The sequence below is a fragment of the Pipistrellus hanaki genome, assembly GCF_964339955.1.
Source record: "Pipistrellus hanaki genome assembly, chromosome: 4".
NCBI lineage: Eukaryota > Metazoa > Chordata > Mammalia > Chiroptera > Vespertilionidae > Pipistrellus > Pipistrellus hanaki.
In genome coordinates, this window is record NC_140506.1 from 47,155,933 (window position 1) to 47,183,552 (window position 27,620).

General features: G+C 37.0%; 2 protein-coding genes and 1 long non-coding RNA gene across 9 annotated transcripts in view; 1 reads left to right on the forward strand and 2 right to left on the reverse strand.

Annotated features, from left to right (window-relative positions):
• ARB2A (ARB2 cotranscriptional regulator A) overlaps window positions 1-952 on the reverse strand; it is a 337,934-nt gene extending 336,982 nt beyond the window's left edge. For 2 of the 4 annotated variants that reach the window (XM_084882684.1, XM_084882685.1), the window contains exon 1: window positions 787-941. The gene's annotated coding sequence lies outside the window, so the exon portion shown is untranslated. Of the gene's footprint in view, window positions 1-661 lie in introns of all 4 variants that reach the window. The other 2 variants (XM_084882686.1, XM_084882687.1) reach the window with 2 other exon arrangements.
• Window positions 1-27,620, forward strand: part of LOC311622019 — a 1,104,806-nt gene that overhangs the window by 182,116 nt on the left and 895,070 nt on the right. The gene's annotated exons all lie outside the window — the stretch shown is intronic.
• KIAA0825 overlaps window positions 9,742-27,620 on the reverse strand; it is a 318,764-nt gene continuing 300,885 nt past the window's right edge. For 2 of the 4 annotated variants that reach the window (XM_084882634.1, XM_084882633.1), the window contains exon 20: window positions 9,742-12,073. In XM_084882634.1, the coding sequence (XP_084738760.1) occupies window positions 11,956-12,073 (118 nt within the window). In that variant the 3' untranslated portion in view covers window positions 9,742-11,955. The remainder of the gene's footprint in view (window positions 12,074-27,620) is intronic. The other 2 variants (XM_084882631.1, XM_084882632.1) reach the window with 1 other exon arrangement.

Consider the following 27,620-nt stretch of genomic DNA (forward strand, 5'->3'; position numbering starts at 1 on the left):
AGAATTTAGCTTTAACACTGCTTTAAAACAAAATGATGCTATGTACTGCATGGCAAACATCACGTTGCACATATTTTGATAAAAATTATAAGAAATTGGTAGTCTGAAAACCACAAAATTTTCCCTTTACATGTTTTCAGAGTATTGGAGTAAATGCACAAATGCAACAAAGTAGGTTGTTAACAAATATAGTCAAAAATGAAGTAACTGGTTACTTGGCCCAACAGACACACACTCTGGAGCACTGGAATAGTCTGCTTCCTAAAAACACCTAACTTTATTTCCAAGTCAAAAGTGTTCAACTAAGAATTCATCCCCGCTCAATGTCCCACCAAGCGTCCACGCATGTTGCAAACTTTTGAGAACATTTGATAACCGCACTTTAACCTTCTGTCTGCAATAAGTCACTCTTGGTAAAGTTTTGGCAGTTGATAATTTCTGCAGGGAAAAAAAAAAAATCTTTAACCATAGAACCGCGATATCTCCCCATCTGAGAAAGCCTAGTGCAGGTGACACTCTAGGTTTCCCAGAAGCCCCCACGTCCAGGTGAACGGAAAGTCCTTTAGGAACACACGCGTCCTGCCCGCCACGGAAGGAGGGAACTGCGGGGTCCGTGGGGTCCGGGACCGAGAACAGAGGTGTCCGTCCGCACAAAACGCACCGTAGCTCTAGGGAACCTCCGGCCCTGGGCCAGCAGCCCCCAGCCGAGAAGAACCAAGCCAGCCCCCTCCTCCGATCCTGGCCCTGGCCGGCCGGGGACTCAGGTCCCCGCAAAGGAGGTCCTACCTGAGCTCTGCCCGCGGCTGCAGGGCTGCGGGGGGAGGCGGGAGGAGGCGTGGCCTTCTAGAGCGCCCGGGCGAACTCCCTCGTGCGGTCGTAGTCACTTTCTCTCTCACGGGATCCGCGCCCCGAACCAGTTCAAGTTGCACTTCCGGGGTCCGCGAGAGGCTGAAACGTCATCACGCACGCGACGGCGCCCAATCCGGAAGTGGGCGGGGCGTGGTCGCCGGCCAGGTTCCCGCGGCTCTGGATGGGCTGGGAGAGAGCCCGGGAAGGTAAAGATGGTCACGTTACTCACCTGCGGGCCGTGCTCCCCCGCACCCGCTTTTCTGACGGGCGGGACACCACTGGCTGGAGCCGCCCGGAAGCCTGGTTCTCCAGGCGGAGTTTCAGGAGCAATTCCGGGAGTGCGCCTGCAGCTACCGGCTATTGCCCGCCCTGCTACTGTGGTTTATCCCCTCGGAAGGATCCATTCAACTCCGGTCAAGACCGGAGGTGATGTAGGAGATAAATTGTACCTCTCAGTTACGACTTAGATAAAGTAGGACGTGAAGTACGGGTTCCCTGAGCCTGCCCTCTTTCCTGTTTGCTGGGCACAGGCACACCTTGGAGACATTGCAGGTTCTGTTCGAGATCACAGCCATCAAGTGTGTCCTCATCTTTTTGTTGGCGGAGGGTCTTGCCTTCAATTTGCAAAAAAAATCAAATAAATAAATAAAAATGTAATCCCTGTGAAGCACGGTAAAACAGCTCGCTGTAAAATGGAGAGTATGCCTGGATTGGAAACAGCTGTGGAAAGCTATAGCCACATTGCCATCAGGGTTTGCTACTCAGCCCTTATGGCAAAAATCCCTGATGGTAAAAAATTACCCATGAAAATGCCTTAAATAGCCAGCCATGCCTTTATTGGGTTCTGTATTCATGTATCTAACTTCTTGTTCAACATATCTACTAGAGTATTTAACATGCAATTAAAACTCCATATTTTCCCACCTCCAAAACTTGTTCTGTTGCACATCTTTCCATTTCAGTAAATAGCACATTGATTCTTAACAGTTTTTCAGGTCATCCTTTGATTTCTCTTTCTCTGACATTCCACATCCGATCTCTCAGCAAAATCTCTTGGCTCTCTTTTCAAAAGGTAGTCCTCACTGGATGCTGTGGTTGTCTCTTACTTGTTCTACAGGCTACTGTTCTTTCCTCCCTAGAATCTAGTGTCCTACTGGCAACTGTAGAAATCTTTTTAAAATGCAAATCAGAATTTGTTCCTTTCCTCTTCAAAACCTTTAAGAGCTTCCCTACTCCAATAGAATAAAGAATCGTTTCCATAAATCCATAACATCTGGCCCCTGTCCACCCAGGCCTCCACTAAGGCTGAGGATGGTAAGAGATTTGGGGTAAAGGATGGGGAGCAGGGAAAACGTGATTTGGATTGGGGAAAACAGGAGTCCCAAAAGTAATTAACAATTCTCTTGAGTGGAAATATTTAAAGGCAAGACATTGACTAAGGGTACCTCTGATGATAGAGTAAAAATATAAGAACAGTCAAGTTTTCCCAACAGCTAGAACACATGGTAGCAAATGGTTGTATGTATTAGCTTTCTATGGCTTTCATAGGCAATATAGTGAGTCCTCACTTAACATCCATTGATAGGATCTTGGAAACTACATCTTCAAGCAAAGCAAACTATAACGAAACTCATTTTACCATAGACTAATTGATATAAATGAGATAAGTTCTTATAGTATACTTCCGGTCACAAAAACATCACCAAGCTTCTAAATAAAGACCCAAACACTCCTAATAGTCCACACTGAAATAAATGTGAATGAGCTATACATACATTTAAGAAAGACTAATAAAAACAAGTGAAATAATTACTTTCTAACCTGCTCAGTGTTGAGGGTGGTCAGAGCCTATCCCATCAGCTCAGGGAACAAGGCAGGAACTGGCAGTCCTTTGCAAAGCTCACACACACACTCACCCCACTCTCACTCACAAGGGGGTAAGTTAGATTTGCCATTTAACTTACTGTGTACCTCTGTGGGACGTGGGACAAAACCAGAGTACCTAGGGAAAACTCGTGAAGGCATGAGGAACATTAGCTAACTCCTCATGGGCAGTGACCCCAGCCAGGAATCATTTTTTCCACCTCACCAATGTTATATATAATGAAATGATGTTGAATAAAAACAATGTTATTCAAGAACCTTCTGTATCTCAAACTAGGTGGCCAAACCAACAGAAATTGTCTCACAATTCTGAAGGTTAGAAGACCAAAATCAAATTAAGGCACAGGGTTGTTCCCTTCTGAGGACTGAGGAAGAGCTTGTTCCATGCCCCCCTTCTAGTTTCCAGTGGTTTGAAAGGAATCTTTCATGCCCCTTGTTTTGTAAATGCAACACCCAAATGGCTGCCTTCGTCTTCAGATGGCATTCTCCCTGTGTTCTGGCTCTGTGCCCAAATTTCTCCTTTTTATAGAGATGATCATATTTTTCGAGGGGGCCCACCCTAATGAGCTAATTTAACTAATTTTTACTTGATTAATGTTCTAATTATCAAATAAAGTTACATTCAATATATCATTTGGGAAGCGGGGCATAATCCAGCCCATGACACTAGGGTAGAATTGCTTTGAAAGTAGATAAGCAACTTCAGTAGGAAGAAGGGAGAAGCATACCAACCAGAAGAGCCAGGTTGTTGAAGCCACCAGATGGGCCACATGGACATGTTTAGGTGCTCGGTGGAGCATGCATCTCATGTCTCAGGGAATGGCAATATTGACATTCCTGGATTTGGGTGATTCTCTAAAAATGCATCAAAGTACCTAAGGACAGAAAGCACCAGCATTTGGACATTTGTTACAGAAGGGACAACAACAATTTACAAAAGCCTTTTCTTCCCACACCTACACTGACCCTGAAGGAGGTCAAAGTAAAACTAGTGTGGGCCATAGACAAGTAAAAGGTGGAGGAACTATGACAAAATAGATCATACCCTCTTCCTTTCAACCATATTTGTGGGTGAGTCATATCTATCCTGGGAAAGAAAATCTCTTAAAGTGACTTAGAAGTTTTCAGTTCAACATGTAAAGAGTTTGGAACTTGAAAATCAGTCACTCCCATCCTGACAAGAAAAAAGCTTTACAAACAGAAAGTCTCCCATCCTGACAACAAGAAAAAAGCTATACAAACAGAAAGTCAACAACTCTTCTTAGATCTGTCAGAGAATTGCCACAGGGCAAACTACATTGTTTTCTGTGATGATAGCCAATGGATAAGTAAAATGAATGACAGCTATGTTATAAGGGACAGGAGGGAGGAATTGGAAACCTATATTTTTACTACCCATGAAATGGTATTATTTAAAAGTAGACTTAAATAAGTTGTAAATATATTTTGCAAACTCTAGAGCAAACATTTGAAAAAGTTTTTTAAAAGTCTAATTAATATCCTAGGAGAGGAGAGAAGCTAAAAATCATATAAAATATTCAATAAAATCAAAGAAAGCAGGAAAAAGTGGCAAAGAAAAAAAAAAGAAAGAAAAAGGCAAATGGGTACAAAATATTTGAAATGATTTAGATCATATTGGACTTTTAAATAAGATAAAATTTGAGACATTCCAAATTATCCTAATATGACCAGAAAAGCCATAATGCCTGTCTGTCGTATAAACCAGGGATAGAGGAAAAGATCTGACAAAGCAGGTTTGAATTATAGTTAGTAGAAGAAAAATTAGTTTTTCTGCTTGTTATCCATCACCGTTCCAAGTGCTGCATATTCAATATATAAGTTATATAAGTTATATCTAATTACCTATAAATTAGAGAAATGCCAGTGTTTAATATATTAGTCAAATAATTATATAAAAATCATATTTTCAAGGTTATAATGGTACTTCCTCTTGGAATATTAGGACTGTGTAATTTCTCAATCTCTATTGGTACTTTTCCTGTCTTCCCTTCCCTTTTATATCTCAAATATGAGCTTCTCTATTCCTGGTTTTCCACAATTATTTCTATAAGCACAAACTTTACTCTTACTTTTCTTTGTTCTAATCCTTTTATACACGGATGTCTCTTTTGTTGTCAATCTGATTATTCCCATATATCTTCAGAAATACACTCTATCTCCCAGTATTTACTAAAACTTGATATATTGGATGTTAAATATGGTTAATGCATTTTTAAGATGCATTCCCACATCCTTATGAGGAGCATTCTCTCTCTCTCTCTCTCTCTCTCTCTCTCTCTCTCTCTCTCTCTCTCTCTTTCTCATTCTACATTGCTTTGATAAATCTTAGCAGTGAGAGTACAACTATGTGATTAGTCCTGTAAGAGATCTAGCTAATCTCTGAATGGAGAGGTGGTCTTGAAGACTCTCCCAACACAATTATACATTCTCAAAAGAAAATACAAGCAATGGAGACTGATCCCAAGATACCTCAATGTTGGGATCATCAGATTGGATTTTAAAGAGCAATTATAACTATGCTCAATGACATAAAGGACACTCATACTGAATGGAAATCCAGGAAATTTCAGCAAACTTAAAAACTATGCTAAAGAATCAAATGGAAATTATATTACAAAAAAAAAGAATATCTGAAAAATTTAAAATCTACTAGATGGGCAGAATGGAGATTTATGAATAGAGAATCGGTGACCTTGGAGAAAGATAAATACAAAAATATCATAAATATGCACAATAGAGTCAAGCTGCTTAGAACCAACAGTAAAGAGAAAATCTTGAAAACAGCCAGAATAAAATGACATGATAATATAGGGGAACAATGATCTAGATGTTCCATTGTTTCCTCATCAGAAACCGGGGCCTGGGATAGAGTGGATCATCTTTAAAGTGCTAAAAGAAAAAGTCTATCAATACAGAATTTTGTATCTATTGAAATATCCTTCAAGAATGGTAAAATAAACAGTTTCATGTAAAAGAGAAATAACAGAATCCATCACTGCACTATAAGAAAGGTTAATGGAAGTGCACTAAAGGCAGATGTAAATGTAGATCTTCAGGGAGAAAGAACATTGGAAATAGAAAATACCTCAGTAAATAGAAAATACTTTTTTTCTTAATTTCATTAATATATATATAACTATTTGAAACAAAAATTATCTCATTTTTAATGCTATTTTTTCCAAAGTTAATCATGGCACTTTTTTTTTTCCCCCCTGTTAGTTGTGTAGGTGGAGGTATAATTTATAAACTGGAGGAAAGAATGAGGTTCTGAGTCAGTAGATAGGTTTTTCAGGAGTGACAGTTCCCCTAAGGATATAGGGGAGGAAAATGTAGGTAAGCTAACGTCTCCCACAGGTACCAAAACAAGGGTGTTATTTTTGAGGAGGAGGATGTCCCTGTTGGTCTTCCCCCTCACCCCCTGGACAATTTTATACCTTTTTTAGAGGCACAGTGTAATGTCAAGCTTTGCTACGTGATATTTTTCTCCCACAACGTGTATTTGTTAAGAATTGACTGCTTGAGCAGAAAACCCAAATAACAGCAGTTAAAATAAGACAGAAGATTATTTCTCATACACATAAATGCAGGACCCCGAGATTACTTTTATGGCTCCACAATTATCCATTACCCAGCTTTCAACCTTTTGTGGTTCTGGTAAGCTCAGTATGTGCCATCTATATCTAATCATTATGCTCACATTCCAGCCATAAGGAAAGGGAAAATATCCTTTAAGAATTTCCCAGCCCTAGCTGGTTTGGCTCAGTGGATAGAGCATTGGTCCACAGACTGGACGGTTGCATGTTCAATGCCAGTCAAGGGCACATATCTCTGTTGCAGGCTTGATCCCTGGCTGTGGTCAGTGTGCATACAGGAGGCAAACAAGGTATCTCTCTTACATCAATGTTTCTCTTTCTGTGTCTCTCCTCCTCCCTTCCACTCTCTCTAAAAATCAATGGAAAAATATCCTCCAGTGAGGATTAACAACAAAACAAAACAAAGAATTTCCCAGAATTTGTTCACACCATTTATTATTTATTTATTTATTTATTAACATCTAATTGTTTAGTATTTAGACCAATAACTACCATGCTACTAAATTCTGGGAAATTTTATCTTGCTTTTTCTAGATGACCTCGATCTATAAAACAAAAGGGAAAATGGATCTTTGCTTTAGGCGTTCATATATATTATTTCCAGGAAGATTGCTCACTTTCTTCAGGGAGCCATTCTCAGGATATTAGCCTGGGGCGGGATTCCAGCCACAGTGTGTCTGTCTGAATCCCAGGGATGGTAGTAGTTTCTGTTCAGTGGCTATCTTGAACCAGAAGCTTCCCTCCATGGAAAAGGTGCTAGGGAATTGCTTTAGGCCGCAGGGGTCAGGCCGCGGGCCACATGCGGCCCGTAGAGGAGTCTGATCCGGCCCTCCAGGTTTTTTGGGCAGTGAGCGCAGCCGAGGTGTTACAGTAGGAATTAGTAGTTCATATAGTCCGGCCCTCCAGCTCTCTGAGGGACCGTGATCTGGCCCCCACTTTAAAAAGTTTGAGGACCCCTGCTAGGGACTTTCTAAGAAAATATATGTACTGTCTAAATATTTGTTTTGTATTTGGGGTCTGCTGGAGTAAGAATTCATCTGAAGAAAGCATTACTCTGCGGAAGTTTGAAAGTTATTATCAGTGTCCTCTGCAGATATCATAGGATCTCCACTGGGCAACTATCAGAGCAGATTTGACCTCTTCCCTCTGCAGTTCAAGGCCGTTTGTGGTCTCCAGGTAGCAATTCAATGAAAGTGAACCATCCACTCCATCCCTGTTGTTAAGCTTACCAATCCAGATACCTGCACAAAGGAAAAGCTTCTTAGGTCTTCCTTTTTTTTTATTTGGCTTCCAGGTAACCAATTCAGCTTGTAGATTTTATTGCATAAAGTGAAGTGTCCTGAGCCTGTGTACCTCTTACTCATGCCAGTGTTCACCAGGTTAGATTCAAATACAATGTACAGCACAGTGCTATTTAGATATGCAATAATTTTATTTTCTATAACTGATCTCCTGTTCCATAGCTCTAATCTCTGCTAAGGTAGATTGTTGTTTTAATCCTTAATTTTACCAGTTAAGACCAACTTTCTTTTACAGTATAAAATGGTTTCCTGCTAAATGTTTACTCATTGCAATAACTAAAATTTCCATTAGGAATACATCCTGTCAGACAATTGGCCCCATTTTTAACATTTTCTTCTCAAGAGAGCATTGTGTATAGGGTAAGGTGACCAGACATCCTGCTTTTGGCGGGACAGTCCCGATTTTTAACAATTTGTTCCGCATCCCACGGCGTTTTTAAAAAGTCCTAATTTTTGGAAAGAATGCACGACAAGCTAGGGAACAGAGGGGGAACGGGAAGGGAATATACAGTTTTTCGGTGGCCTTGTGGCTATTTAGCTAAGATATGAGTTTTATATTATTTTTGTTAATTTTATAACGTTAAACTTTAATAATAACAAATAATTGTTGAGAACTGATTATCGAGAAATGCTTATTAAAGTTTGCATTGTTGATAAGTTGTTAGAATTCGACCACCATTGTTTGGACTTAATAAACAATGGCATTTTTGGGGATTGGCAATGACGAAAACATTTTGTTAACTGTCTCTCAGATGATACACATCGTACTGAGTGCTAGTAAGCTAGTTAAACAAGTGATGTCATTACAAATCAGCTATTCAGATAATTTAGGTAATTTATTTCATAAATACATAAATTTTCTTGAATTTAGCAGACAGTACAGTACTCATATTATTTATATTTTATAGTGGCGGCAAATAGTCTAGCACTGGCCTTGAAAGTGACACTTACGACTATACATTATTATATTTGTAAATTGTACTTATTTTGAAATTTAAAAAAATATATTACAATACTATTTTTGCGTTCTATGAAAATTTTTGTTGCTCCATATAGACCAAAATTTTAATCTAGAACAAACCCCCCCACCCCCCAAAGGTTAATGGTGTCCCGCTTTACCAATGTTAAAATCTGATCACCTTAGTATAGGGGAAACTCAAGTATCTTCATGGAGGTGGTGCAAGAGGCCGCTCTGTTCCTGTGTTGGACTCCTTTAAGGTGGGTTTTCTCCTAATTACTGGGAATCCTATTATGGGGTACATGGAAGTATGGATTGGTCTGTCTTTTGGTCATTGTCCTAGTATTCAGCACTATTGCTCAACAACACTTGCCTGTAGTTTTGCAATTCCTTCAATCTGATCTTAATGCCAATACCATAAAGGGGATCCTTCTCCATTTGAGCCTTAGATGAGACCACTACTAGATGACATTTTCATTGCAATCTTGTGAGATCCCAAGCAGAGATCCAAGCTTAACGATGTCTAGACACTTGACACACAGAGACTATGAGATAATGTATGTTGTTTTAAGCTGCCAAATGTGGTAATATTGTTATGCAACAATAAATAACTAGCAAAGATTTTTACTCATGTAGGTAATTATTACAATATTTTGAGGTCGAAAAGGTTTTACAATGTTTTGGATTCTTTAAATTCTGGAGAAATAAGAGTGTACTGCTTTAATGGTAGTGCTGTTGAAAATATATCTCAAAGGCAAGGCAGATAGTTTTTTAATCATTATGTGGAATATGCTGCTCTCATAGTTCCTATCAAAACCTAAGAGCTTTCAGGCATCATATTAGGAATGTTTATATGTGGGAATTCCACATACAGCAGTGTTTCTTGTTTAGCTGGGTAAAAAGATAACATCAAATCTTATTCTTAGCAGAAACTAGTTTGGCTTATTGATTAGAGCATCAGCCTGTGGACTGAAAGGTCCCAGGTTCCATTCCGGTCAAGGGCATGTACCCTGGTTGCAGGCACATCCCCAGTAGAGGGTGTACAAGAGGCAGCTGATAGACGTTTCTCTCTCATCGAAGTTTCTAACTCTCTGTCCCTCTCTCTTCCTCTCTGTAAAAAATCAATAATATATACATTTAAAAAAATCTTAGTCTTAAATGTATAGATCAGTAGTGTTGTTTATTGACATTGTTATGAAACAGATCTCCAGAACTTTTTCATCTTGTAAAAATGAGAAAGTCTACCTATATCTATTGCACTACTCTTTTTCCATCACCCTAGCCCCAAATAACCACCATTTTACTTTGTTTTATAAATTTGATTACATTGGATATGTCATATAAGTGGAATAATATACTATTTGTGTTCTTTTGTGACTATCTTATTTCATTTAGATAATGTCTTCAAAATTCACTCATGTAACATATGACAGGATTTTTTTTAAGGCCGAATACAGCTTTTTAATATTTTTATTGTGAAATATTTCAATTATAACAAAAAGCATAAAAGATCTTAAAGATTTTTTTGTAGTAAGGTGTAATAATTACAAATGATCTGAAGTTCTCTATGACTCAGAATTTTATGAATTGGAATTAATAGGACATTTTGAGTAAGCTTGCTTTGGTAGACAAAATAGTTTTTCCTATTTCGTGTTTGGTAGTTCTATAACAGTGTTAAATGTAAAATATTTGAAACGTACATTTCCACCTACATTTTATTAAAAATTAATTCCTACTGTTTCCACATAGTTATTGCTAAACTAATAATAAAGTAGATACCTCTTTATAATTATAAAAATACAGTTAAGGAGATTAGTGAAGAAGATAATATTTTATAGGGAGATAATATTTTTGTGGTAAGCATATGGTGAATTATGAAGTACCGTATTCATTTCTGTTGTTAACACATACAAATGTAAAATAATTGTAAGAAATGAAACTTTTGAAATACCACTTCTTATACTTTAAGAAACATATCAAGTATGGAGTCAATATGATCTGATAAATTAGTAACTTGTCATTTAACATTTCCAGTTATAAATTTTATTGCACTTATGACTATATTAATTTCTCTGAGCAAGTATAGAAGACAATTCAACTGTAAGCTCTTTTTTCTATTTTCCTCTCCTTCCAACTCATCCAATTCTCCTCTTGCTATACTTCTTTGAAAAGGGAGTCATAGAGAAATGCCTACATATATTTTGTAAAACTTCAGACTATAAGAACATGGACAATCCAAGAATATCAGAAAACATGATATTCAATATCATATGGTCTAAAATAGTTTGTGATATAAAGCTTCTCCCAGATGACTTGTAGATTGCTCAATAGTCTAAATGTCTTCATTATCTTCTTTCAATAGCAGTCATTCAAACAACTGTGTTTATTAACTGTCAACTAGATGAATGACTTTGTAAGTAGGTATTTGGGGAGACTGTTGTATAAAAGGAGACTTCACGTTATACTGTAAGGCCTTCAAAGTTTTTAGAATCTAATATCAGGCACTGATAGGAAGGTTATGGTACATATAACCTTACTTGGCATATAGGGTGCTAGAACACATTCTGTTTCCTTAGTGTGAGTAATGTAATTGGAATAAAAGGAGTAACAGAAGCATAGATAAGGAACTGTAGACTAAAGATGGCTGGAGTTAGTGTTGATCATAGTTTTATGAGAAAGATAGTTTCTGGTTGGGAAAAATGGCAAGCATGTGGCTTGAGCCAAGAAAATGGTTGGCAATTGCTTGAACATGGAGCCATTGGGTATAGGACCTGAAAGCATGTGGTTAGAACTGATGTTTAAAAAGCCACTATATGCAGAGATGTGAGTAAAGTTATGCTTCGGGAGAGTGCTTTTTGTGGCTATGATTAAGATAAACTAGATGAGGAAGAGACTATGGGAAAGCAGTCTGGTAAGACCTGGACTTGGGATACAACTACAAAATTAGATTGAAATTTTCACATTACTCCATGTAACTCCATTCAACTTAACACCCAAATGTTGTATTTAAAAATCTTTAGGGGAAGGATTTTCAAACATTTTGTCTGTTGTCATAGATACTTCAAGACTGCAAGAAGAAAAATAATTCAAAGGCAACACGAGATGGCAGCAGTTATTATCGTCTAAAGAGAAAGATTGAGGAAAGAAAAAACATTTGAAATTATTTTTAAAATAAAAAATATGGAGCAATTTATTCTTTATGTGCTATATTCCTTTTCAGTTCTGAGATTACTCAGTCATTGGTTTCATGCTTCACAGCACATCTGAGGTTCATCCTGACTGCAGTAAAAATCCTACTCCATTATATGTGATTATTTCCTAAAATAAAGCTGTTGCTGTTTTCTGCAGATTACTCTTCCTCCTTGGTATCTGAGGCAGAAGGGTTTTGGATGTTGCAAATTTGTTTTAAATATTCCAACATTGCTTTTTCTTCCTCTTCTAGTTTTTCATCCTTTCTCATTTCCCACCTAAAAGAAGAATCACATTTTAGTATTTTTGTAATGTCCAAACTACAATCAACACTCAATTATTCAAGACTTAAATATGTTCATTCACTGGTTTATTGAGTCGCCTGTTTCTCCTTGTTTATTCTTTTACCGACTGCCTCTTGGGCAACACAATTCTTTGGCACTGATTAGCAGAATGGGCCAGGAGAATGGGAGAGGAAAATAGTCAAACCAGCTCTACTCCCGGGTATAGTTTTAAAGCATTGTTTTAATGAGGTTTCTGTATTTCTAGAATGTAAATGACTTACAAGGATATACATGTCTATAAATAAAATCTAGAATTAGACATTAAGAAGCAAATATTTTTCCCACACTGATCAACCTATCAATGGATTTAAGTTGTAGAGGTGTATCAGGAAGACTTTAGTAGCAAGAAGTATATGAAACTAAACTGAATATGCCTTAAAGGGAGGTCAGTCTATTCCTAGAAATAAGATCAAATTTGAAGTAATCAAGATAAATCATCCAACAAAAGAAGCAAATTGTTAGCAAGGTTCCACAGATTATTTGTTAAAGGTTTCCTTGTTGAAAAGCTAGGTTCAATATGCCCTGGCCTACCCCGGGAGTAGGGATATATATAAGGGAGAAGGGAACAGGAAAGAGTGGAGAGAAAGGGCAGATTTTTCTGAGTTTCATTCGCATTTCTTCTTTATCCTCTGTCTGGGATTCTCCTCATCTCCTAGGCACCAACCTTGGCTGAATCTAAAAACTGCTATTTCTGGCTGCCTTCTTTTCTCCATATGTTCCCATGTAATGAGAGGAAAGTTATTGATCATATTGGTTTTAACAACTTAAAGGGTAGAGACCTTCACCACTACACTGTTCAAAGCCATGTTACAAGGCGGAGTACTCCCCAAATCTGTATTTTGGGATTTAATATTTAACCCATAAGGTTACCAAATAACTGCTTTCATGGAATTTTAAAGAATTGTCCCCAACCATTTCATATTGATGAACCTGGGCATCATTAATTTGCATGTTAAATTGAACTCCTTTCAAGAAGGAAAATAAATAATATAAATACTTACATAGCACTAACTTTGTTTTAAGCATTGTGTTACACACTTGACTGTCAATCCTTAAATCCTTACTACAAAATGTTAATCTCTTTTCTACAGAGGAGTAAACTGAAGCACAGAATGTTAATGTCATGTCCCAGGTATCTTTGATTTGAAATAAGGGAGTCAACCCCGAGTCTGGACTTGTAAATGCCACATTAACCATGGTTTTAAAACCATTTTACAGGTTTCATTAATTACTGTTAATAATAGTTTAAATATTGCATTTCCTGGAAAGAACTTTCTAAAATTCATATACTCTAAGAAAATCTAAATGTGGTAAATTGGGTTTGCTTTTTTCTCTCATGTAAAGGTACTAATATTGTACTGAGTAAATGAATTGTTTTCTGAATGTCAATAAAATATGTAATATGCACATAAATATTTTGATCATTGTCTCTACGTGTGAAAACTAAAAACACAGTTTTTCTGCTTCATTAAAAAATCTGTATAATTAATGTAAAATAAATGAATGTATAATAGAATCAAAGCTTGATGACAATTACAGGCACTTCACTGTATAATTGAGCTGTTAGTGATTAATGATGTTAGGCAAAGTTACTTACCTACCACAAATTTCTTACATATCCTTTGTGCTTATTCAGAAAAAATCATATCATAAGACAATAAAAAATTATAACAAAGATAGGAGAAACTAAGGATTAGAACTAAATTTACCCTAATATTTTATTTTTAATGATTAGAAGCATTCGGGGTTTGAAATGTATGTTTATCACAAGCATTGTTATTTTTCACATCTCTAAGTTCTTAAGAAAAGTTTACCTCTAATTCCATTGTAGTTTTAGATTTTGTCAACACAGTTAAAGAACAATTATATAAAAAAACTATTGGAAGAGGGAATAATCTATCAATTATTAAGCACAATTGACTGGGCAATCTATTTAAAATTTCTATCCCTAGTTTCTTCGATATATTTAAAATCTAGAGTGGAAGCATGTCCCTACAGAAACCAGAAAATGTCAGAATCAGCATATTCAAGTTCTGCCTAAATCAGCTTTATGAAGTAATTATATTTTTGTTTTTTCCTGACTTTGATAACCTGTTCTCTTTCACTATTACTAAATTCCCCACCTGCCTACTGTTGGAAAAGAACTGTACCCTGACCCCTACTCCTACTGGTGGAGTGAATATGTTGTGTCTTAATGATGAGCAGAAAAATCTAACAAGACCTCCCCAACTCTGTACCTTAATTTTAAATATCTCTGTATGTGTTCCAATTGCATGGCTCCTGCATGGGTAGATGTGGGAGCGTGGACCCTTGATTAGGGTGTCTCTCTTCCTATCCTAACACAACAGAGGACCCTAAAACCTTGGCTGAGCTACTCTAACAGAACTAGAGTTAGATGTACCACAGGTTTTTAATCCACTCATCTGCTGATGGGCACTTAGGCTGTTTCCAAATCTTAGCTATTGTAAATTGTGCTTCTATGAACATAGGGATATATGCACCCCTATGTTCATCCTTTCTGATTGGTATTTCCAGTTTCTTGGTATATATTCCTAGAAGTGGGATACTGGGTCAAATGGGAGTTCCATTTTTAGTTTTTTGAGGAAACTCCATACTGTTCTCCACAATGGCTGCGCCATTTCCACCAGCAGTGCACAAGGGTACATTTTTCTCCACATCCTCTACAGCACTTGTCAGAATGGCTGTTCTTAACCGAGGGTGGCACTGCCTCCTTAAGGGGGAATATAGAGAGTATTCTGGATTAACACCATCTTGAGAGTGTTTCCGGGACCCAAGACAGAAATGGTAAATATCTCTAATATGCAACAATGGCCAAACAATAAAGAGTTGTCTTCCGAAATGTTAATAGCATCCCTGCTGAGAAGCATGTGCTCTAGAATCTCCAAAACAATATTGAGTCATTTTGTGATTTTATCTGAAATCGTTTGTGATTTTAATTGAAATGGTTTTAGTATTTCACTGCTTAGAATATGGTTTGCAAATGGGCAGATGTTTAGAAGCCAGGAGCTGGATTTGAATTCCTTTTAAAAGGTATGGCTGTGGGAAAGCCAGATACTGCACCTCGGTTTCCTTGCTAATAAAATGTGAATAGTTAACAGTGTCTGCTTCACAGACTTGTTATTGGGATGAAACGACTGTGTACATGTAAAACATAAAATAGTGCATATCTTGCCCTATCCGGTTTGGCCCAGTGGATAGAGCATTGGTCTGTGGACTGACAGGTCCCAGGTTCAATTCTGGTCAAGGGCCATGTACCTTAGGTGCAGGCATATCCCCAGTTGGGGGTGTGCAGGAGGCAGCTGATTGAGGTTTCTCTCTCATTGATGTTTCTAACTCTCTATCCCTCTCTCTTCCTCTGTAAAACATCAATAAAATATATATTAAAAAATAGTGCATGGCTCACAGCAAATACTCAATGAGTGATAACTTATTGTCATGATTATTTGGCATAATGGTTAAAGTTACCAGTAGCAGAAGTCTCGATTCTGGTGGATTAAACCAATAGGGAGTTATTTTTCTCATATAACAAGAAATCCAAAGGTGCCAGCATGGGTTACATAGCAAGGCTGACATCTCTGGGAATCTCATGGTTCCAAGATGGTTATTGGGACTTCAGCATCAAGTCCTTGTTTTGAGGTAGGAAAATGGAAAAAGGGGCACACAGGCTGCACCTGTCTTATTTATCAGGGAAGTAAAACTGTTTGCAGAGTCATGATGGCCTTTAACTAACTGTGTGATATTGGGCAAGTTTCTTAACCTCTCGGTACCCCAGTTTTCTTATACGTAGATAGGGGATGTTAACAAAATATGTCTAATATATTATTGTAAAGACTAGGTAAGCTCTGAATTCATGAAAGGTTGGTAATTATGAGACTCAAGTTACTTGTATCAACTGGCTTCCCCAGAGCTCATGCCTTGATTTTCCTTCTGCTCTGTGCCCTTCACATCGTTTTATGTGATAAATTCTCTTTCTTATAAATTATGTGGGTAAAATGAAATTGCTAATTATTATGCATTTCTATGATCATGTTGTCGTTCTCTCCTTTCTTTCCTTCATTTCACATTAATTCATTCTGTTCAGCCTAGCATGGTCACAGCTATTTTTGTTTTCCCACAATCCCTTCATTGTAGTTTTCAAATACATTCTATGTTGATAGCATTCAATCATATTATTGGCATTTTTCCTGATACACCAATAAAACATATAAAATGTAACTTGAAATAAGTGTCCTGATTTAATGTTATTATGAAACATTTATGTAGTACTTTATATTTACAGAGTGCTCTACAATTATTTATTAGTTAATTGTACTGTTAAACAACATTAACCATCTGGCCAAATTAATGATTTCAAATTGTCCTACCAGTTGGAAGCTGAGGAGTGAAAAATGAAGTCATATTGGATTTTATTCTCTTTCAATAAACCTTTTTGTCCTTCTCTCCTCCTCTGCACAACAGCGCAGACTGGCTTCAAGGGAAAATTCAAATCAGAGGGGGAAAGGATGTCTTGGTTCTCTTTTCTCTGTTGTCCTATAAATGTGGGATTTCCTCAGGATTCAGTCATGGACCATCTTTTCTTCTCCCTTGTAAGCCTCACATTTACTCACACAGTCAGCTGTTGTCTCTCCCCCTGTAATTCATCTCTCTCCCAGGCTGTAATTCAGTGTCTTTAAACTTAATTTTTGTCCCAGGTTTTCTAAATTCAACACTTTGATTCTCATTTTCACTTCCACTCCAATTAGTGGAGATGGAGAAATCAACATTATTCATTTCATGTAACCTAGATAATTTATTGCTTAGCTTTATCTTCTCTAAAATAGAATAATTAAAAATTTCCTGGTATACTGCAATTTTTTTTATTGTTAACTGTATTATAGATGTCTCCCATTTTCCTCTCTTTTGCTCCCCTCCACTCAGCTCCTGCCCCACCCCAGGCCTTGCCCACACTTACTGTCTGTTCATGAGCTATGCATATACGTTCTTTCGTTAATCTCTTCCCCTCCTTCCACTCCTTCCCCCTGTAAGATCTGTCATTCTGTTCCACGTATCCATGTCTCTGGACCAGTTTTGTTCATCAGTTTATTTTAGTAATCAGAGTTCACATATAAGTGAGAACATGTGATATTTGTTTTTCTTTGACTGGCTTATTTCCCTTAGCATAATACTCTCCAGGTCCATATGTGCTGTCACAAAGGGTAAGAGCTCCTTCTTCTTATTGCAATTTTTAACACTTTAAAAATTTTGCTTTTCTTTGAACTTGGCATTGGATCTTAATAGTTAAATAAGAGGGTTCCTACATGAGAGTTACAAGGCTTTATACCATTTTCTGTGGGAGCATTTGGGAATGAATGGATTTTATAAGGGAGCAATGAGAGCTTTATAAACTTATTTATAACTTAATTTAGTTATTCCCTCAAGCTAATTAAGGTATGCTAGTTTGGGGAGAATTCAGTAGAAAATAGAAAAGCATTAAGGAAATTTATCCACAAAGAAAGGTCAAGAACAGTTAGTAATATCATTGATTTGTACTGCTTACTTTCATATTTAAAGGCATTTAAAATTTTTTTATTATAGAAGAGTCCATGAAATGTAAAGGACCTTCCATTTTTATTGAATACAATAAATGGTGGTCACATCTTTGTCTTGGGAAGTTATATAACATAGGTTTTTCTTAAAATAACCAAGTTAATTATTCCAAGTCCTCACAAATTGTTTTCACCTAATTTAACATTTTAATATCTAGAAATAAGGTTTATTATACAAAAATATATCACTGATAATATAGTATACAACTTAGAACCTCTGCAACCCAATAACAAATAGAAATATAATAGATATAAGTATATAGAGAAACATTTAAAATATATAGAAATAAATATAGTATGTCTATTAAAATCCATGCCCTAGGCCAGTGGTCGGCAAACTCATTAGTCAACAGAGCCAAATATCAACAGTACAATGATTGAAATTTCTTTTGAGAGCCCAATTTTTTAAACTTAAACTTCTTCTAATGCCACTTCTTCAAAATAGACTCGCCCAGGCCATGGTATTTTGTGGAAGAGCCACACTCAAGGGGCCAAAGACCCGCATGTGGCTCACGAGCCAGAGTTTGCTGACCACGGCCCTAGACTATTAAATATCAATATTCACCATAATCAATTAGCAGATTGGTTCCTTGTTTCAACCGAGAATTTGTTACATAATTATGATAACTAGCTATATTTGCAGTTTATACAGCTATTTCTGCAGGAATTTAAATGAATGTTCTTTTGTAAGGTAGTAGATTTCTTTTGCTACTACTAATGGATTGTTTCCAAGCTCAGGAACAAGCAGCAAAACCCTTAATTTGAATTTATAGCCTTCAGAGACAATCTGCAATACAGCTTAACCGTCCTAACCAATTTATTTTAATTAATATGATTTGTTCTATATATTTAAGTAGGAGAATTATATACTGACAAATGGGACAACCAAGAATGCTAACAGTAACATTTTAAATAGTTATGGCTTAGGGAAAACATAAACGGAAGCATAGCCATCAGTAGTAATGGAAGCTGAACTTTTCTGTTACTAGTAAATCATCCCTATCTCCATAGAGAATTCATTTCCACCAGTGGATTTTTAAAATTGTAAGAGTTTAGATAGAACACCAAGGTCATGCTGGTTGGCCAGCCCTTAGTGCTGATGTAGAAGAAATGCTCTTTGCTGAGAGAAGTGTTAGGACTGCTATTTATTGCTAGAACCACATTGCTGATGTTTCTCAGCGTAATGTATAATTTAATGAATCAAAAGAAAAAATGTGTTTTTTTCTAGTTAAATGTGGTATACCTGGAAATGTTCATGGGCTGTGCTTTGTAGAAATGTTCTTGGATTATGCTCTGTCTATTCCATTTATTAAACTATTATGTTAAAAGGTATTTAAGCTGTGTTAAGCAACACTATTCTTGCACTGAAAATGAAAAAGTTCTCTTTTCATTAAGAAGGAAAAGATTATGTATTTATAACTCTAAAATTTCCAAAAAATCGAGTGCTTTTTTACTAGACTGTGTAAAGCTGATGCCAATACAGGCAACAGTCTTGTTTTGGCAACAATGGTTGGTATAAGGCCCTAACCACTTATGGGGATAACAATCTTTTTTTTAAAAAATATATTTTATTGATTTTTTTTTTTTTTTACAGAGAGGAAGGGAGAGGGATAGAAAGTTAGAAACATCTATGAGAGAGAAACATCGACCAGCTGCCTCCTGCAAGGTACATGCCCTTGATCGGAATCAAACCTGGGACCCTTTAGAATGCAGGCTGACGCTCTATCCACGGAGCCAAACCAGTTTCTGCTGGGGATAACAATCTGAATGAAAGCTACATTTTTAAACACGTGGCCCAATGGCTAAAGAGCCTGTTTGCAACCTCTGTTACTAACAGCAACATTGTGTTAGGAAAGGATCTGAAATACATACTTCGCTCAAATTTTGTTTGAAATTAGCTAAGAGTTTATAAAGATTAAAACTGTTCTAGAGTCCAGAGTTCTACATGGTTCATGGGGCAATTACTCTTCGTTGAGTCACTGCCTATATGTTCATATTCATATAGATTCCAAAGTTCTTTCATTCATTCAGTAATCAAAGTATTTACTGAATGCCTACTATACCGTGAGGCTTTGGAGTGTATAATAATAGCTAATACTTATTTAGTGATCTCCATGTTCCAGGCACTCACTATTCTAAGTACTTCTCATACATTAGTTCATTTAGCCCTCAGAACACCTTTATGAGATGGGTTAACCTATCACTGCAACTACAGACTGGGAGTTACCCAGGTCACACAGCTGATTAGTGGTGGAGCCAGGATTCTAACACCAGCAGCTAGCTCCAGAGTTAAATGCCCTGACCCATATAGTGTGTCTATTGCAACATATGCCTCTCTCGGTCTCTGTGTCTTCTGTAATAATACGTAAGTCAAATATGAGCTGCTCTCCTGGAGCTCACAGTTTAATAACAGTTTTTATCCACTCTGCATATGTCATAAATTTAATTGATGGAGAAAAAAACCACAATAGTCCCTTTGCACCCCATGTGCCGGGCCATAATTTTATGTGGTTTGAGGATGTGTCAGACCCACTTGAGTTGCAATGCCATCACTTTGACAATGGTGGCAGATTAGAGCCTTTCAAAATAACTGGCATTGCCTCAGCTCCTGGGGGTGAAAGGATTGCCTCCTCACTCCCTTTCTTCACTCCTGGGGAACTAGGAAGAAGTACAGCTTTTTCTAAGGTCATGCTGGCGTCAAGGGGGTTGAGTGGCATGGTAAATAAGACCTTTACCCTCATAGAGCTTTCATTCAGAAGAACTTCAAAGTTATTTCCAGAAAGTATTTCATCTTATGGCCCTTCAGGAAGTTCTGGTGCCCTCAGCAATAGCTACACAAAATGTGGAGCACATCACATGCTCAGAGCTGGTCACTCCTTCCAAGATTCTTGTCTTGGTCCATTTTTACTATTTCAGCTTAAGGATATTTAACATGAAATCACCGCTGCAATGTGGGGCTCCTATAGGTGAATTTTAAGTTTTAATAATTTATCATTTTAACTTTTGAAAGTAGTTCTCTATATATTTAAAACAAACAAACACTTTTCAACCAAAGAGAGTCCAGGTGTGGCAAAATCCATAAAAGAAACACCAAGTCCAAGATATATTGAAACTCTAAGCACATTTTACTTGCATTCCTTCCTTGTTTCTAATTTAATGAATGTTTCCCAGAATGGAGTTTGCAAATCAAAGTATATATATAAAATGCTTACTTATTCCCTTTTGAGTTCTGTGTCAATTGTGTACATTTCATAAATATAAACATAAGATGTATTTGCCAAGGAATTACATTTGTTGATGTGGCAGCCTCATGGCTTAGAGTATAAAAAATTCATACCTTGTCAATTATGAATTGCATTTCTCCATTTGTATAGAATATGGAATTTGTTTGAGTACTAGCTAAAAATGTACGTGGTAGTATTTCAGATATGAGTATTGCAAAAAAAAAAAAAAAAAAAAAAAAAATCCTTAACCTCTTCCTGCCTTAAGAGGTCAAACAACATCTAAAAACTATAATCCTTTTAAATAATAAAAAAACTTTGTCCTTTGCTCATTTATTCAGCTTTTTCTTAGTCCATCCAATTACCAACCCTATCAGTCCATTTCCTTTGATATATCTTTTAAGCCGATGAGTGTCATAATAGGAACACAGCATGAATACTCTTTAATGCTTATGGCTTTTCTTTTCTTTTTTTTCCAAATTGAAACATCTTCCTTGCTAAGCAGAATTTATACACTGACTAACTCCCACAGCTATCACCCTTGATGCCCTCTCCCTATTTCATTACCATTTGGGGGATGAACACATCATTTGAATGGTATTTATCTAGATAGACAGTGGGGGTGGGGGAGCTTACCCCCAAGGCTATGCTGTGTTTCTAGCCCTAGATTTGGAGGCATCTTCTAATAGCAGTACTTTCACTAAAGGGGACCCAACTCAGATCGCTGGTATTTTCTCTGAGAAAATACCTATCTATGTATGCTGTCAATTTAATTAAAAACGTTCCCTTTGCTCTAGCTTCCCAATTATCTCACCCATTATCACTCATACCCTAAAATCATATCACTCTCTGGCGAATAGATTATTTCTCCAAACATCCTTGTCTCATTGCTTTCAGATAACTGTCTGTGACCCTTTTCCCCCTTCAACTGTTTATAGTCATTTTAACATCTGTCATCACAGTTTAAGGTGTGATTGTGTCTAATAATGTTTTCTTTTTGCAGTGGGTTCACTATAGCTATTGCTGTATACAGAAAATTCTGACTGACATTTCAGAGCTTTTTGGAGCCAGTGTAAGTAAAACACTCTGTTACCTCTTTCAATGACTACAGGTAAACAATGCAGCACAGCTGCCTGATATCTTGAGAGAAGGTGCCACTAACTTTTGAGAGCCATCTTCCTTACCTTCACAGCCCTACAACACTGCCTTTTATTCCTTTCTTCTGAGTTTATCTTTATAATATAAAGTTTAATTTCAAATGTATTAGTACCAGTTGTCTGACATTAACTTTAATTTCCAAAAGGAGTCCATTTATTGATCAATTTAAACAACTTTCTCTGTATGTAGCTACCGTGTTTCCCCAAAAATAAAACATCCTCCGAAAATAAGACCTACTTACAGGTTTCCTTCTGAGTGAAATATAAGGCATCCCCCGAAAATAAGACACCCCCCTCAGGCTCTGTCTCAGAATGAAAATTAATTTACCGTAAACTGGCCGTTAGGGCTGCCCCGACTGGCGTCTAGCAACCAGTGACGTTACGTGGAGTCCTGATGTCACTGCTGTGTGGAGGCGGAGCGGAGGTCAAAGTGAGCAGTGAGCATGGGGTGGGAGAGAGGAGGAGACTTTCACAGATGCATGTAGAAGAACAGGAGGATTAGAGCTGATGGGTGCTGGTCTGTCTCTGGTGACACCACCTGATGCTCCCGGTTGCCCTCATGATGACTGAAGGTTCTCAGTCAGTGGCAGACCCTGCTCCAGCCCAGATCCAGACCCCAGCAAGCCCAGTGACAGTCACCAGGCAGGCCCCAGGGGGTAAATGTCTGATAAAGGGGTAGGGGAGATGTCTGGTGAAGGTGTTCAGTGGCACAGGGGTGGGAGGAGGGGGATCGCTTAAAATGACAGGAGGATCAGAGGGGGCAATCAAAATGACACAGGAGGATCAAAAGGGGTTACTAAAATGGTAACCCCCCTCTGATTCTCCTGTGCCATTTTGATTCCCCCCTTTGATCCCCCCTGTGTCATTTTAAGTGATCCCCCTCCCCCCACCTTGATACCCCAATTCCTTTTTTTACCCCTAGAAATGAGTGCAAAAAGAAAACACTACTCCGTGGAGTACAAGAAAGGAATCATGGAAGATGCTTGGGGCCAAAATCTTACTGCTTTCTGCAAAGAGAAGATGTTGAGTATCCGATTGGTCCGAAAATGGCAAGCAGAGTATGGTAACCTCATTGAACAAGTGGACAAAGGAAATGCTAAAAAGCACAAGTGTGGATCAGGTCGGCAACCATTATTTTCCGAGCTGGAAGACCTGATCTGTGAATGGGTTGTTGATAGGAGAGCAGAGGCTTTAGTCCTTTATTGATGATGCTGACTTCTCTAAATATAGTCTTTCCAACATGATTGCTATGGATGAAACTGCAGTGTTTATGGGCCAATCATCTCAAACAACAATTGAACAGCGGGGTGCCTCCTTAGAGTACATTCCCTCCACTGCTTAAGAAAGTGCATGTGTTTCCTGTATTTTGGCAATTTGTTTGGATGGCACTAAAAATCCCACCTTTAATCATTTCTAAGGGCAAGAAGGAAAAGATTGAACATGTTTTGGGTGTTTTTATTCTTGAAACTGAAAAAACCTGGGCCACACAAGCAGTTATAAGGAAGTGGGTCAATTTAATGCTGCTGCTTGTTATGCGAGGGAGCCAAAGAGGTCTGCTAGTCTGGGATGCAGCCAGCACTCACAGTGCTAAAGACATGAAGACATTTCTTCACGAAAGAAAAATAGATCAGATAATGATTCTCGTAGGAATGACAGCCTACCTCCAGATTCTTGATATTGCAATAAACAAGCCATTTAAAGACAATTTGCGCATGGAAATTAATGACTACATTGAAAATAGAATGGAGATAAGTCAGTGTGCAAACTTTGTGAAACCTAACCTGCAAGAAGTTATGACTTGGGTGAAGAATTCATTGGAGAAAATTACTGACAGTTGCATTGCAAATGCACTGTGAGCAGGCTACCTTGACAAGAAGTACTCATTTAAAGACAGTGCTATTGCTAAACATGAGAGATTTGGTCCACTGATTCTGAAAGAAATGGAGTCACAAGAAATTCACCAGGAAATTCAGGAATTGGATTGTTATGATGATGTTCCAGAAGATGATGACATGATTGTCATTGAATAAATGAGTAAATTCTTGATACTGTAGGATTCACAGTTTGTCTGGTTTGTGTTGACAACTACCGTACTACCGTACCGTATACAGGTAATAAATTTCCTTTATTTTCATTTAACAATAAATGTGTACCGTATTGTTCTTCATGGAAAAATAAGACATCCCCTGAAAATAAGACCTAGCACATCTTTGGGAGCAAAAATTAATATAAGACACTGTCTTATTTTTGGGGAAACAGGGTACTAGTATACAAATTAAAGGTTGAATGGCATATTTAAAAAAATATATATATATGTTTTTATTGATTTTTGGAGAAGAAGGAGGGAGAGGGAGAGAGAGATAGAAACATCAGTGATGAGAGAGAATCATTGATCAGCTGCCCCCTGCATGCCCCACACTTAGGATCAAACCCACAACCAGGCATGTGCCCTGATTGGGAGTTGAACCATGACCTCCTGGTTCATGGGTCAATGCTCAACCACTGAGCCACACGGGCCAGGTGAATGTCATATTCTTTTAGGGAAAAGCCGGGAAGCATTTAAAAAATAAACAGGTCACATTGAGATATTTAGTATATAAAATCATTCCAATTATTGCTATCTTGTTCAGCTATCTTATTTACCAATTCGTATGAATTTGTCTAAAATGTAACAAGTCAAATTCAGTTACAGGCAGTAAACTTTCACAAATTATCCTCATCGATGTCCAAATTTTTGTGATGAGTTCCTGCTTTTACATTTTAATTCTGATCTTCATATCAAATTTATTAAAGTTTCTTTACTGTTAAAACCTATTTTGGTTCAGCAATATGCAGTAAAAATAAATAATAATAATGTCTATTGACGTATAATATATCTAATTTGTTGTAAATTCATTTACAAAAAACAAAAAAACAAACAAAAACACAAGATCTTTGCCAGCTCTTTCATTTACAACGGTATTGTATAATTAAGAGGATCTTATCTCTTCAGTATCAAAATTATTATTAGAAAATATAAAAAGCCTGCCATAAGCCAGTTTTTCTTTACCATTAGCTAGAGGATGAACTCTGCCCAGAGCATACCTTGGGAATATAGTACATTAATGACCCAATGGAATATACACTTCACCATCAAAAAGCACTGAGTTTGAAAAATTGCTTTTTCTAACTCTAACCCTGCATATACAACATAAACAGATTCATTATTGCTGAGACATGTTGCATCTCTAATTTCATTTTCACAAAACTTCCACACATCTCTCCATAAAATCCAGATTAGTTCTCTAATAAATAACTATGGCATTACCATCACTAGTGTTCATAGAAAGTCCCTTTTAAAAGCACAACAGGGAAATTACTACACAGTAGCCCCACCCCTATTAAACACATAGAAACACAAATACACACCCATAGACAATAAAACAATGGGAAATGATAAGAATCATCAAGAAAATGCTTTATCTTCAGCTGTGGTTCACCTATTCAGCCAACTTTAACCAATGTTATGATATCATCCCATTATTTTAAAAAAAATGTAAACAAACAGGGCACAGACAGGATAAATGGTGATGGAAAAAATAAAATAAAAAATGTAAGAAAATATTAGCAATCAAATAATATAAGGGAAAAATGTCAAACTATGAAAGTAAACTATCAATCAATGAAATATTGTGTGTTATTAACCTTAAATTCTGTATTACATAGAGAGCAGAAAAGAGTGCAGATAAAAGGCTCAGATTGCAGACTGGAAAATATTTCACATTAACCTGCTCCTAAGATTCTCTGGATCTCTTTTCTGTTTTTTATTTTTTTAATAACTAGATTTCCATCCCCCATTCATTTTCTACTAACCTGGAATTGGCTGTGGGATCTGAAAATTGAATTGACGATGTATAACCAACCTCTTTATAGAGAAGACTCCTTTCTAAAACCCTCCAAACTCCCCTCAGCTTTAACATTCTTGTGTTGTGTTGTAGAATCCATTAATATTAGAGAGGGAAAGTGAAGAAAGATATTAATGGTGGACCCTGGGCACCTACACTTCAAACCATGAGCCATCATGGGGTCAAATGGATGGTTATTATTATATACTAGGCAATAATTAACTAGTCTAGACTCCTTTCAAAAACTACTATGCTTCTTAACGAATGAATCTTAGAAGCTATACAAACTTCCTAAAATAGATTGAACCAAATATTGGTATATCAAAGTAAATATTTTTGGAATATCTATTATGAGTCAGGCAATATATTAAGCACGGGGATAACACATTGAATATGATAATTATTGCTCTTTTTGTGAAACTTTTATCTTTGGCAAACAAAGTAATCAAATTGAATGGATTAATGAATGGCAGTATTGCAAAAGTCAATATTCAGCTCTTTTATACTTCAATAATAACAGTTTTCTACATATAGGTCCTATGTATTTTGGTTAGGGTTATTACTAGGAATTTTATGATGTGTATATTGCTATTATTTAGAGAATTTTTCTACTATCTCATCTATTTCTTATTGGGATTTGATATTTTTGTGTGTGTTTCATAGCCTTACTGATTTCTGCTTAAGAGGATTTTATGTGGCATTTTTGAGTTTTCTAAGAAATACTCTGCAATTACTGATACTAACAATTTTACTCTTCAGCAGTTACTCCATTATTTCTGACTTCCCCATGAAAATTGTCAGTCTGCTCCATTTCTATGCCCCTGATTCTATTACATTTACCAGTTTTTTCTGTTTATCATTTCTTATTCACTTGATTTTTAGATTCACTTGTTTATAGATACGTATTTGTTGTCACTTCGTTGTTCATAATTTTTATCTTTACCTTTTTCTTATTCTTACTCTTCTTAAAGAATACCCTTCAGCATTTAATATAATACTGGTTTGGTGGTGATAAACTCTTTTAGCTTCTTATCTGTGAAACTCTTTGTCTGACCTTTAATTATAAATGTTAGCTTTGCTGGGTAGAGTAATCTTGGTTGTAGGTTATTGCTACTCATCATTTTGAATATTTCTTCCCCCTCCCTTCTGGCCTGCATAGTTTCTGTTGATAAATAAGCTGACAGTTGTATGGATACTCCCTTATAGGTAACTAACAGTTTTTCTCTTGATGTTTTTAAGATTCTATTTTTGTCTTTTGCCCTTGGCATTTTACTAGTAATTACAATGTGTCTTGGTATGATCCTCTTTAGATTCCTCTTGTTTGGGGTTTTCTGCATTTCCTGGATTTGAAAGTCTATTTCTTTCACTAGGTAGGGGAAGTTTTCTGTCATTATTTCTTCAAATAGGTTTTCAATATCTTGATCTCTCTCTTCTTCTGGCACCTGAATAATTCGGATGTTGGTACGCTTGAAGTTGTCCCAGAGGCTCCTTACACTATCTTCATATTTTTGGATTCTTTTTTCTTTTTGCTCTTCCGGTTGGGTGTTTTTTTACTTGATTCTTGGGATTCTCTAGTCCACTGTTGAATCTCCATATATTATTCTTTATTTCAG